The sequence below is a fragment of the Chelonoidis abingdonii genome, chromosome 6 (genome assembly GCF_003597395.2).
Source record: "Chelonoidis abingdonii isolate Lonesome George chromosome 6, CheloAbing_2.0, whole genome shotgun sequence".
In the NCBI taxonomy this organism is placed as follows: Eukaryota; Metazoa; Chordata; order Testudines; family Testudinidae; genus Chelonoidis; species Chelonoidis abingdonii.
The window spans coordinates 18,760,666-18,774,552 of NC_133774.1; the positions used below are offsets into that span (position 1 = coordinate 18,760,666).

At 40.4% G+C, this 13,887-nt stretch overlaps 1 protein-coding gene across 1 annotated transcript in view; it reads left to right on the forward strand.

Moving 5' to 3' along the window:
• The window catches only part of DCC (DCC netrin 1 receptor), a 978,992-nt gene that overhangs the window by 655,471 nt on the left and 309,634 nt on the right, over positions 1-13,887 (forward strand). The window contains 1 exon segment of the mRNA XM_075066875.1: positions 778-934. Within this exon segment, the coding sequence (XP_074922976.1) occupies positions 778-934 (157 nt within the window).

The window sequence follows — 13,887 nt, forward strand, 5'->3', positions numbered from 1 at the left end:
AGCAATGGGCTTAAACTGCAGCAAGGGAGATTTAGGTTGGACATTAGGAAAAAGTTCCTAACTGTCAGGGTAGTTAAACACTCGAATAAATTGCCTAGGGAGGTTGTGGAATCTCCATCTCTGGAGATATTTAAGAGTAGGTTAGATAAATGTCTATCAGGGATGGACTAGACAGTATTTGGTCCTGCCATGAGGGCAGGGGACAGGACTCGATGACCTCTCGAGGTCCCTTCCAGTTCTAGAGTCTATGAGTCTATGAGATGTACCAATATTAAAATTATTCCATTCTGCTTTTTATTGTATTGAACTTGGGAGCAATCATCCATTAAGAAATTTGCAGAAGAGTTCTTAGTTTCTGCCTTTCCCAGTCCAATAAGGGTGATTCTTGTAGAAAATAGATTTTTAAAAGTTGCTAAAAATTATTCATTTGTCAGATAACTAAAGATCTGTGTGTGCGCAATGCAATTTTTAGAGTTTGTGATAATACGTGTAAGAGAGAAGCTCTGAATATTAGCAGGACAATAACCCATCTAATGTACGTTTGTTGCTGTTGAACTTTGTGGATTGTTGTTTGCGCAGAATATTATATTTTAAAGTGTGGTTTTACTGTCATTTTTCTCTTTTTCTTGCCTCCCATTCATTTTATTCACACACTTCCGTTTCACCTTGGCCCTTTGTTTTCTAACACATCAGTTGTGTCAACTACAGTACTTCCCACCAGTCCTGAAATCCTTGTTCCCCCAACTTCTCTGACTGATTCCTCTCCTTCCCCTTCAGCTATCCCAAGTTCCAGTGTCCTCCCCTCTGCTCCCCGAGATGTGGTCCCTGTTTTGGTCTCCAGTCGATTTGTCCGTCTCAGCTGGCGCCCACCTGCAGAAACTAAAGGGAATATCCTGGCATACACTGTCTATTTCTCCAGGGAAAGCATCAACAGGTAGGTGCCAATGATTAAGAAAACATAAGCATCCTACTACTGTTATCAGGGTGTTCATAGTCCTAAAGCTGCACAAAGTTTTTAATAGTATCTCACAAAGTATTCTTATGTTTTTGGATACAGTACTTCACAATAATAGCCAGTATGAAGACAGAGATTGTCTACTGTAATTTATCTAAATTCATATACCATGCTTAATACCTTGATATCAGAGCACCTTTGTGGCTAGAATGGTAGTATATTGATAGTAGTTTGTAGCAATCCCAATTTACTTATAACAATTTTATCATCCTAATTACTTGTCTAATATATGGCTAGTAGATTAGCACATTTACCTTTCATTCCCCTCTGGAGATACAGGTTCAAATTCTGTTAAAATCACAAGTGAAAGTAAATTTTGGTGAGCTTTTCTTAATTGATCAAGGAGGATAGCTCCAGCAGAAAGCCAATGTCTAATTCAGCAATGATGTAAAATGGAGTAACAAGAATGGGTGTAAGAGTGGTACAGGTATTACAGGTGAGAATTGAGGTGTTAATAGCCGAGTTGTGTTTTGGAGATTGCACTGTGCTATGCCTCAGTTTCATAAGTATTTATAGTTGTACATTGAAAAGTTATTCTAAAATAAAGATGTTGAGGCGGGGGTCTTGTTTATTGCTCACATGATTCCCTGTCTAATGTGCTCAGGATACATGTGAAAAAGATGTTTTTAGTTTAGCTTTGTTTTTCTAATGGGCAAAATCTGCCTGAGAGTTAAGTTGGATTTTTCCTTTTCTTCCCATCATTGTCAGTAATCCAGATCGAGTTTATTAAATGTCACTTTCACCTTAACTGCACTTGTAATACACCTCAACTATGTGATGGTTAATGATACTCTTGTAGGAGCCAGAAAGAACACAGATTCTGAGGGTGAATTAGAATGAAACCTATCTTGATTTGAGAAGTAAATGGATTTGCAATGAAATCATTGAGAACTAATGAACTTGGAACCTTGGGATCATTTTGCATAGTCATTTTCCCCAAAAACCTTTTTCCACATTTTGATCTCATTTTTTGAGGTGGAATAGCATCTGCAAAGAGAGATTTTTAGGTTTAGCTTTGTAATTTTGGGAACTATGCCTTATCCACAGTGAAGTATGTACTTAGCTGTGAAGCACCCAGTCCCATTCTCTCATTGTTTATTTGCACTCTCCTGTCTGTATCCATCTGTTGTCTCTTGTCTTATACTTATATTGTAAGCCCCTTGGAGCAGGGGCTGTGTGTGCTGTGTTTGTGCAGTGCGTAGCACAATGCGATCCTGATCCATGACTGGGGCTCATAGGCAGTACATTAATGCTACTACTAATCAATAATTACCATAATACATTCTTACCAAAGGAGAAACTCCCCTTTTGGAGATTAGCAGGTGCAAAAAACTGCAGGGTTAGGCCTTGATCTCCAGCACTAAGTGTTTTATTTGATGATGCTATAATAATATGTCTGGATTTTTAAGAAAAACAGTACTATGCACCACACAGAACAAAGAGAAACCTACAGTTATGACAGAAATTCTTATAGCAAGAGCCAAATCATTCTCTGTAATGGAAAACTGCACCCATTTTGCTCAGCAGAACACCCTGCAAGTACACAATGCCCACAGCACAGCTTTTTATGATTAAAGTGTGGAAATGTATTTTTTCAAGAAAGCTCTTTAATTAAGTTGGCATTTTGGCGGCTAATGCTGGAGGCAGCCGTCTTCCTGAAACATGATGTCATTTGTGGGAGCCCGGTGGAGTGTCTATAAAGTTGAAGAGGAATGATGGGCTTCTGTTGAAAGCACATCCGTAGGAGCCAGGGTTTGGGGGCTTTATTCATGGGTAGCCAGACTTCTCTGTAACCTTGCATTATGAAGATAATATATTAATAGGTCTGCAAAATGATTACAAATATAATCACAATTAATTGCATGATTTATAAAAAAATTGTGGTTAATCAGTTTTAATTACAGTCTTAAGAATGGAATACCAATGTAAATTAGCCATATTTTGGATGTCTTTCTACATTTTCAAATATATTGATTTCAATTACAATATAGAATACAAATTGTGAAGTGCTCACTTTATATTATTTTTATTTACTACAAATATTTGCACTGTAAAAAAGATAAAAGAAATAGTATTTTTCACTTCACACATACAAGTTCTATGGTGCAATCTCTTTATTGTGAAAGTGCAACTGACAAATTCAGAGTTATTATTAGTAGAGCCTTTAGAGCCTACACGTGAAAGCATGAATGTGTATACAAATGTTTAGCATATCTGGCACATAAATACCTTGCAATGCTGGCTACAAAAGTGCCATGCAAGCACCTGTTCTCACTTTCAGGTGACATTTTAAATAAGAAGCGGCAGCATTATCTTTCCTAATTGTAACCAAACTTGTTTGTCTTAGTGATTGGCTGAACAAGAAGTAGGACTGAGTGGACTTGTAGGCCCTAAAGTTTTACATAGTTTTACATAACTGCACTCAAAAACAAAACAATGTATAATAAATTTAAATTGGTATTCTATTATTGTTTAACAGTACAGGTAAAACTGTGATTGATTGTGACTGTTTTTTTAAGTCTAGTTAATTTGTTTTGCATTAATTCCTTGCATTAAAGAAGATTAATTTACAGCCCTATATATTAAATATTCTGATATTCTCAGATACTACGGTGATTGGGGATATACAAGTAACTAAGATAGCTAGAACATGCTAACCACTGACTGTCCTTAAAATCTCACTTAGATAAGCGCATGTTCAGCATGTTAAACGATCAATCCATTAGTAGGGCTCCATGTCTATCACAGACGTCGCGGAAGTCACGGAATCTGTGACTTTCTGTGACCTCCGTGACTTGTGCAGTGGCCAGTGTGGCTGATCTCAGGACCGACCAAGCAGCTGGCCCCTGGGTTAGCTGCTCAGGTGGCCACGGGGCCTGTCACACCATCTGCTACTGGAGTAGCTCTGCTGTCAGTCACTTTGGCGGCCCTGTAGCATGGAGTGGTCCCTGGAGTGGGCAGAGCAGCCGCTGCTCTCTGCAGCAATGCCCCCCCAGGCACCTCCCTGCAGCAGTGCCCTCACACCCAGCTCCCCTGATTTAGTCAGGGGTATGTATAGTATAAGTCATGAGATAGGTCACGGCCATGAATTTTTGTTTGTTGCCCGTGACCTCTCAGTGACTGCACAAGCAGCAGTGGCAACTTCTCCTACTCTGCAAGCACCAGGGGCGGGGGGCTCAACCCTTGGCCTGCCCACTCCACCCCTTGCCCCAAGCCCCCATCCTTAACCCACGTCTTTTCCCCACCCTTTACTCTGCATGCTGCATCCTTGCTCCTCCCACCTCCCTCACCTGCCTCCTTCTTGCAGCGTTTAGGAGGCAGGAGGGAGAGGGAAGGTGTGATGATAAGCATGCAGGCTCCCCTTCTCTCCAGTGCCTCCTGAACACCACAAGCCAGATTATTGCCAGGGGCAGGAGGCAGGGGAGCGAAGGGGGAGTGCACCTTGACCTCGCTCCTCCCTACTTCCTCCTGCCTGTGGCAATCAGCTGGCTTGCAACGTTCAGGGGGTAGGATGGAGGGGAGAGCAGTGAGGACTTCATGCGCAGGCTCCACCCTCACTTCTCTCTCTCCTGCCCACAGCAATCAGATGGCTTGCAGCATTCGGGAGGCAGGCGGCAGGGGTAACCTGCGCACTGGGTCCTCACTTCTCCCTCTTCAACACTGCAAGCCAGCTGATTGCCGTGGGCAGGAGGCTGGGGGAGGAGGAGGAAGGCGTTGATCCACGGGGTCTGCCGGTGGGTGGGAGGCACGGGGGCAGGGGTGCTAGGGGGGCTGATAGGACAAAGCAGGCAGCCAAATGACATTATAGCAAAGCATTGCACAACTTTAAATGGAGCATGTTCTGTAATTGAGCAGGGACATAAGATCGAAACAACGTTAAGCGAAAGGGCGTTAAGTGGGGTGTTACTGTCACAATGCAAAGCATTATTACGGTTATTTCTCATCTGCTTTAATGCTAGTCTTAGGCTACGTCTTCACTAACCACTGTATCGGCGGGTAGCAATCGATTTCTCGGGAATCCATATATCGCCTCTCATCTAGACGCGATATATTGATCCCGGAACGAGCTCCTGTCAACTCTGGAATTCCACCAGCGTGAACGGCGGTAGTGGAGTCGACAGAGGGAGCCGCAGACATCAATCCCGCGCCATGAGGATGGTAGGTAACTCGATCTAAGATACTTCGACTTCAGCTACACTATTCACGTAGCTGAAGTTGCATATCTTAGACCGATTTCCCCCCCTAGTGTAGACCAGCCCTAAGAATCGCCATACTGAATCAGACCTGTGGTCTGTTTAGCCCAGTATCCTGTTTTCAACATGGCCGATAACAGCTTAACAGTCAAGAGAATATTTCAGTATTTAAATATGAAACATTTATATAGAACTATTGTTGTGTTTTTTAAGATTGCAAGCTATATCCACATCTATATTTGTAATTAAGGGCTGCTTCTGATTCCCTTACACTGGTTGAATATTTTCTTCCATTGAATTTCAGTAGCAATACTCACAGTGTGAGGGTGTCAGAATCTAGCACTAACCCAAGTATGGAGGTTGTTAACACTCTCTTAAAGAGGGTTTTCATGCTTCCAATATTTAAAAACAAAAATATTTTTAGCAGGATGGCAGCCTCTAGCACTCAGCTTAAAGATGCCAATTGTAATTAAAAACTTTCTTAAAAAATACATTTCACAGTTTAGCCATGGTGAGAAGTGCCTCTAGTCTTCTGAACTTTCAGCCTGTGAGGCTGAACCAAATGAATGTAGTTTTCCTTTCAGCACTTGCATGGGCTACTGAGTCATTTATTGTTTTTACATTTTTGCAGAAGAGCTATTTTTCTCTTTAGAAAAATAGTGAGTATGACATTAACCTCAGGCATGCAAAGAAATTGTCAGGCAAATTACTGTAACTCTAGAGTAAGAAGCTCTTCCCAGTTTGAGAATAACAGTAATTTTGCTCGACGATTGACAGTACCAGTAATGCTAGGGATGTCTCTATGTCCATACCATCAAACATCTTCAGAGCCAATCTTTAGCTGTACTGTAACTACTGGGTGACATCCATCTCATAGGTTCAAGAAGCAGATTGAGAACCAAGTCTCCTCAGATTGTACACTTGCTAGGTTGAAGCTATTGCCTCACCGCTAATCCAACCATCCAGTAAATAAATTTTAAACCTTCCCCATCAGCTGTCTTGCATTACATGCTGTTATTATTGGATGCCAAAGAACCAAGTGAGTCTTTGAACTTGAGCTAACAGGAACAGTGGATTGCTGAAAACAAGCTGGACTCCTTTCAAGGATGTCTTTCCTTACCAGACACCAAAAACATCTAAAGGGGAGAGAGTGGGAGAAGTTTGCTTAGAGTGAGACTGTAATTTGGGCAAGAAGGCTCCCCTGAATCAACAGTTCCAAAGAGAAACCCCTTTGGAAGTGAAGGCATTTATCATATACCCTCACCTTTGGTGTATTTTTGATGGCCTGCTCTTTAATCTTCACACTTGGGTAGGCTTGCTTCAGGGGATCAAACACTGAAATGGTTTTGCTTGCTGATAAGGAAAGCACTTAAAGGTAACAGGCAGGTTTTTTAAATTATTATAAGCATGACAAAACAAACCTAAATCTATTAGGAAATAAATAAATAAGACCTCAGAAAACTCCTGCATCCAAAGGACTATCTGCATGAGAAAATAGTTTAGTTTAAAAGACATAATGTTTTCAAACTATCTCCTGACACAGGAAAGATAGTTATTTAAAGGAAAAAAATAAACATGATTCAAAGTAACAGGTGACCAAAAGTAATGATAAACATCTGTTAGTGGGTGCTAATGTTCATCTTCTCCATTAAATTATCATGGAAATATTATGTTATAGTGTTAAAAATAAGAGTAAAATTTTCAACAGTGCCAGAGTCCCTTGGGAGGCTAAAGCCTTGTCTACATGGGAAAGCTTTGTTCAATATAAACTAGGTTCTAAATTTAAATGGATTTTGTTATACAAATACATTCTGGCATATTCTGGCTTTTATGATTTAGTTTAAACTATGACTTTCAAGCGTTTAAAAACAATCATGCTGTTAATAATAGAATACCATTTATTTAAATATTTTTGGATGTTTTCTACATTTTCAAATATATTGATTTCAATTACAACACAGAATACAAAGTGTACAGTGCTCATTTTATATTTATTTTTGATTACAAATATTTATGCTGTAAAAAACAAAAGAAATAGTATTTTTCAATTCACCGAATACAAGTACTGGAGTGCAATCTCTTCATCATGAAAATTGAACTTACAAATGTAGATTTATGTACAAAAAATAATTGCATTAAAAAATAAAACAATGTAAAATTTTAGAGCCTACAAGTCCACACAGTGCTACTTCAGCTCATCGCTCAGAAAAGCAAGTTTGGTTACAATTTGCAGGAGATAATGATGCCAGTTTCTTGTTTACAATGTCACCTGAAAGTGAGAACAGACGTTTGCATGGCATTGTTGTAGCCAGAATTGCAAGATATTTACTTGCCAGATGTGCTAAAGATGCATATGTCCCTTCATGCTTCAGTACCATTCCAGAGGATATGCATCCATGCTGATGAGGGGTTCTGTTCAATAATGATCCAAAACAGATCTAAGTTACCAGGAGAAGGATGTTTTTTTGGGGTGGGGTGGCGTGGGGTGGAGGGGTGTTTGTGTTTCTGCATTTGAGTGTTTGGTATTCTATTGTTTAACAATGTGATTAAACACAATTATTTTTTTTTGAGTTAATCGCGTTAACTGCAGTTAATCAATAGCCCTAGTTTAAACCTTTCCCAAGTGACATAAGCTTACCAAAAAAGAGGCTCTTTTAGACTGATAAAACTGTAATGATACTTAGATATCTGTATCTGTGTAACCTGTTAAAACTTTTCCATGTAGACACGTATATCCCATTTACAAAAGTGACTTTGTCCCTTGGGAACCTACCTAGATTGTGAGCAGCTTGTACAATGCCTGGTCTGTGACTGGGGCTCCTATGTGCTATAATAATACAAATAATGCAAATAATAAATACTAATCCTACTATGTCTCACTGAAAATCAATGGGACTGAGGGCTTGTCTACTCTTACCGGGGGATCAACACATGATGATCAATGCATTGATGGTCAATTTAGCAGGTCTAGTGAAGATCTGCTGAATCAACTGCAGATTGCTCTCCCTTCAACTCCTGTACTCCACCAGATCGAGAAGAGTAAGGGGAGTTGACGGGAGAGCATCTCCCGTCGACATCGCATAGTGTGGACCCCACGGTAGGTAGATGTAAGCTATGTTGACTCGAGTTACGCTATTCATGTAATTCAGATTGCATAGCTTAGATCGACTTTTCCCTGTAGTGTAGACAAGGCCTTAGACTTCTAAGTCACTTACGTGCTTTTGAAAAATTTACTCAAAGTCTTTTAAATGAGTAATGGACTCAAGATGCAAAAGCTGGCTCCAGATCCAGCTTTTTAATCCGCTCAAAGCTCAGGGGCATTTGAATACAGGCTTTATGTTTGGCATATTATATAGATTGCAAGCTCTTTTGAGCAAGTGTCTGTTTGTTCTGTGCACTGTGTAGCACATTTTTTTTTCTGTGAAAATTCACTCATGCTAATAGGGAGATAGATTCAATATTCAGATCCACATCCTGGTTCAGATTTCATATATTCCCCCAAATTTTGAGGCTGTTGGCATGATTCAGGCTGAACTATTTTTAAACCTGTCCTCATATTGAACTTTGTTTTATTCAGATCTCTTTCCTGATGTAATTTAAACATGCAGATTTGCTCACTGGTCATTTGTTTGCATTCGCTCTTCTTTTCATCTTTAATCTTCCTCCCCCACATCTCTGTCTTTGGGAGGCTGACCCTGGACAAATGTGGGCATTGATTCATGCAGGCATTTGATCTTTATGTGGTTCTACATTAGTCACCACAAAGACGGACCCACTGTTTACTTTTGGCAATTTGTTCATGATCTAATGCATGTTATTTTGAGAAAAAGTTAACTTCGGTTCAAATATCACCTCAGAATATGTCTAGTTAACCATGTACAGTATTCATGGAATTCAGTGGAAAATAAAAAGAGAACTACTGTATTTATACTGTAATATATATATTCCTGTCCAACATTTTCAGCTAGACATTGCCCCAAGAAGCAAAGTCCACATTTAGATTCTAACCTTTCAAATTCTGAATTCATTTGGATCTGGTATTTTGGTTTGTGCCCATCTTTCTTCTTAGTTACTATTAATAAATAAGAGTTTTTTCCTCTGATAAATGAAATTAAGGCCCTGGTTTTGCAAAGAGATTGGTCCTTTCAGAGACAATAGGACTCCCCTTGATGTAAAGGTCCATGTCTGGAGGATCATGTCCTACATTAATATCATAAAGGACCAAGGCATTCATTTGTTTTTTCTTTTTGGTGACAAATTAACAGGTGCAGAATCTTAAGGCCAGAAAGGCCATCAGATCATCATCTAGACTGACCTGTGTAATTCAGTGTAGTGAAGTGAGATTCACCAGCGCAGCGCCTCCTGCTGGTTGTCTTGAGAATTAGCTCAACCCTAGCTCCAGAGCACCCTCTGCTGGCCAGTGTCTTGCCTGCCTCTGGTCCCCGTGTCCCTCCCGGACCCTTGTGCCCTTTTACCCTGGGGTTCTGCCCACCACAGTACCCCCACATGCTGCGTTTCCCCTCCCCAGGGAACTCCCAACCCTATACACCCACCTTGCCTCAGTGGCTGCTGCCAGTCATCATCTAACCCCTTTCTCAAGAGGCAGACTGTAATGGCCATTCATCACTGCCCAGGGGGTTGGACCAGCTGTCTCTGCCTTAGCCCGGGCTGCCCTTCTGCAGCCCCAGTACCTTCTTAGGCCTTAACCAAGGCCTCAGCATGGGGAGATGCCAAGCTGGAGCTCCCCAGCAACTTTGCCCTTCCCCAGCACTGTTCAGCCTCATGTACCCTTGTTCCTGCCGGCTGCTTGGTCCTTCTCTCTCCAGACAGGGAAAGAATCTCTGCCTGCCTTCTCCCCAGAAGCCCTTCTTATACTGGCCCAGCTGGGCCCTGATTGGCTGCCTCAAGCACACCCATGATTGCCTTCCCAGAGCAGCCCTTTCCCAGGGCTGTTTTAACCCCTTCAGGGTTGGAGCGGGATGACTGCCCCGCTACATATAGGCTATAGAATTTCACTAAACTACCCCTGTATTGACTAGCACATATCTCCCAGAAAGATTTTAATCCTAAAGCTTTTACAAGTTATTCCCAGAAGCACTGTTCATGTTTGTTTGTTGTTTTTCTGTTATAATCCAGGTATTTCTGCTACTTCACAGGAGTGAAGCTAGTGGGAGGTACCAAAAAAACTTAAGGAGCTAAAACCTTATTAAATTAATAATATTAATTTCGCATCAAGAAACATTAACGTGACTCTTCCACCTTGAAACAACTAATTAGGTGGTTGATACATTGTAAAAGCATTTGTTGCTCACCTAAGAGGTGTATGGGAAAAATGTAATTGTGTTATTAACACCCTGATACACTTATGTAAGATGATCTACATTCACCTCTGGAAATTACGTATTGTAGGCTCCATCTTATAAACAGGTGAACCACATTAGAAACTCGTTTATTTTACACATGAATTCAGAGGCCTAGATTTTCAAAAACTGGTTGTCTAAAGTTAAAGGCACCTGATTTCAGTGGGAGCTGCTGTATTCTCCTCACTATCTGTGGTACTTCATATAGCCCACATTACCTTAGTATCTGAGCACCTCACAGTTGTCAATGCATTTCTCCTCACAATGCTCCTATGAGGTAAGGTGGTGCTATTATTTCCATTTTATATATGGAGAACTGAGGCAGAGAAAAAACTAAGTGACTTGCCCAAGGTCATACAGGAGGGCTGTCACAGAGCAGGTACCTGAACCGAGGTCTCCCAAGTACTAGCCTAGTGCCCTAACAAATGTTCTTCCTTCTCATATGAAAATCAAATCACTTATGTAGGTTCCTAAGTAAGAATTTAGGATTTGAAAGCATAATTTAGAAAACCCAGTTTTGAACATCTATCTGTCTGTCTGTCTGTTTTATGGCTTTATGCTACTGCCCATCACCATAGTATTGGGTTGCCTCCTACGTGAACTTGAAAGCAATCATAAAGTCCCAAATGGATTTCATGAATCTCGGCCCTTTTTTCTTTGTTACTTTCTTCAGGTTAAATCCTGAGGTCCTTGGTTGGGGTATTACTCAGTCCTTACTCAGTCAAGTTTGGAAAATTTACTTTTGCTATGGTACATTTCTCATTTTTTGAAGTTAGGAGAAAGTGCGGGAAGCATAGAAAAACTCCTTAGATTTTATAAAACAATACATCAGCTAGTCTCACGTCATTAATCTGGGACATAAACCATATAGGACAATTATGTGTTGCAGTTGCAAAAAGAACATTTCTAGAGTCAGATGTCAGGTTTCTAATACTTTATTTGAAAGACATCCTCGATATGACAGCTGGAAAAAACCCCAAATAGGAGTTAGAAAAATAATATTACCTGCTCTAATATAATACTGTTCATCTTTTCTGGCATATAAAGAGAGAAATATTGGTTAGTATAGAGCAAAATAGCCAGGGATGAGAACACCTTAGACTGCAGTTTTTCAAAGAGCTTAAGGTAGTTAGACACCCAAATACCACTGAAATTCAATGCAGTATGAGTACCTAAATCTCTGTGGTGCTTTGTAAAGTTCCAGCCATAATCACTATCGATTTATCGAGCCCTTGTTCTGACAAGCCTAATTCTGACTGGATTAAGATGTAAGCAGTAGCCTGAGATGCAACTCTGTGGAGCAAAATAGTTATAAATACTCCCCATGTCTGTGTCCACTGGGCCTGATTCTTCATTATTTTGCAGAGGACAAAATGCTACTAGGTCAGCATTTCATTCACACTGTTGGTAGCATTTTGCACCCAATTTGCACAGACTACACACTTCATAAAGCAGTGGAGATTCAGGCCCTTTAAGCCTAAAGTGTAGATTTGATACAGTTAGGGGAAATAACTGTACTCAGCAGGCAATATAGGCTATTCGGTTCCTTGATTGGAGATCTCCATAACAGGGAAAGAAAATTCAAGTATTTTCTTTGCATATTACTTGGAGTAGATTTGCTGCAGAAGTGCTGGAGGCTGTGTATCGTCCCTAATGTGCTGTGCCTTTGGACATCACTGCAGTTAGTGTTGCCACAGAGGAAGATAAACAGATGTATAAAAATAAATACACACATCAAAAGTTCTAGGGAAGCTGCTGAATTTAAGAGAAGTTTCATTTTTTGAGATTTAGGTGAATGGAATTTCCCATTTTTGCTTCATCTCTGTTTTCCTTTTATCACTTCCTTTCTACCATTTTGTGCTTTGAAGGGCCTCTGCTGTTACTTATTTATCTCAACAAAAAAGTGGTTCTGATAGACCAGTGGTTCCCAAACTGGGGTTCGTGTAATGAAGCGTTACAGGGGGTTCTTGGGGGAAAAAAATCCCTAATGGTGGACAGAGCTGTCCATAGGGACCCCAGGCATCAGGGGCAAGCAGCCCAGAGCCTCTGGACTTCCAAGAGCTAAGCAGATCAAAGCCAGCATCTCTATCATGCTGAGGAGATTTAAACTTCAAAACTCCTTAAAAGAAATGAAAAGGAAGGTGGATATTTTTTGCTGTTTTTAAAATAAATAAGCCGCAAGTATTGTTTTTAAAATTATTATGAAGAACTAGTTTAAGCTTTGTTGTAACGTGTGTTGTTTGCCTGGACTGCTCAAGACCTGAATGCTTGTGTAGGAGGAACTCCGAGCTGGCTTCTTAAATATCTTTATGCTGTTACACATCTGATACTCCTTGATGAAACATAGGAGCCTTGTCTTATAACAGGCTTATTCAAAGTGATACAAGCTATGAAAGTGAGATCTTGGAAGACTGTTGCCATTTTCATAATGTAATAAAAATACTGTAATGATGATAAATAATAAATAATAAACAGTGTGTAATAAAATGTGTTTTTATGACATGCTTATATTTCCAAGATCACTACTTTTTAGAATTTATACTCAGGTAAAGGAGAAAATCCCTAGAAATATTCATTTTTAGGAGGGGGTTCGTGAGACTTGACATTTTAGTGAAAGGGATTCACAGGTTGTTAAAGTTTGGGAACCACTGTGATAGACAATAGCAATACGTGTCTGACCATCACATAGCTCACTGAAGTTATTTTTTTCTTTTATTCCTTTCTTTCGTGAATTCCCTCATTGCAATGAATTAATGTGAAGGTTGTTGTGGGCTAGATTCTGCATTGACATGAATCTCTTGCTACCTCACTGACTTCAGCGAAGTCGCACTCAGGGTCAATAAACCTGGAATATAGCTTATTTTGGTTTTGAGTTCCACAGATTCCATTTCCCAAAAGGAGGGAGTAGCTTGATATGTTCTGAATTTGACCATAATAATAACAGAAATTAGAGATGGAAGAGACCAGAGGTTAAGAGGGTTTGAGTTGCTGAACCACAAGTCTACTTCCTCTGCTAAAAGCAAAGGGAGAGCTCCTCTCCTCTTCCCATTTTGGAGGAACAGCACTACTCCCCAGCTGCCTGCCTGTGTGATAGGAAATCCACCTGGTGCTTTTTATGTGCTTGAACCATTAGAAGAGACCTATGAAGTCACCACTGTCTTCTGTGTAAGACATTGCTGGTTTGCTCCCTAGACTGTATTCACCAGGGCTTTGTCTAATCCACTAGTGTTTTGTCTGAATGAAGCAGAACAAGGACTTGAACCTGGGCCCCCCAAGTGCTCTAATCTAGAGAGAGAGAGACTGACACTATAACTTGGTC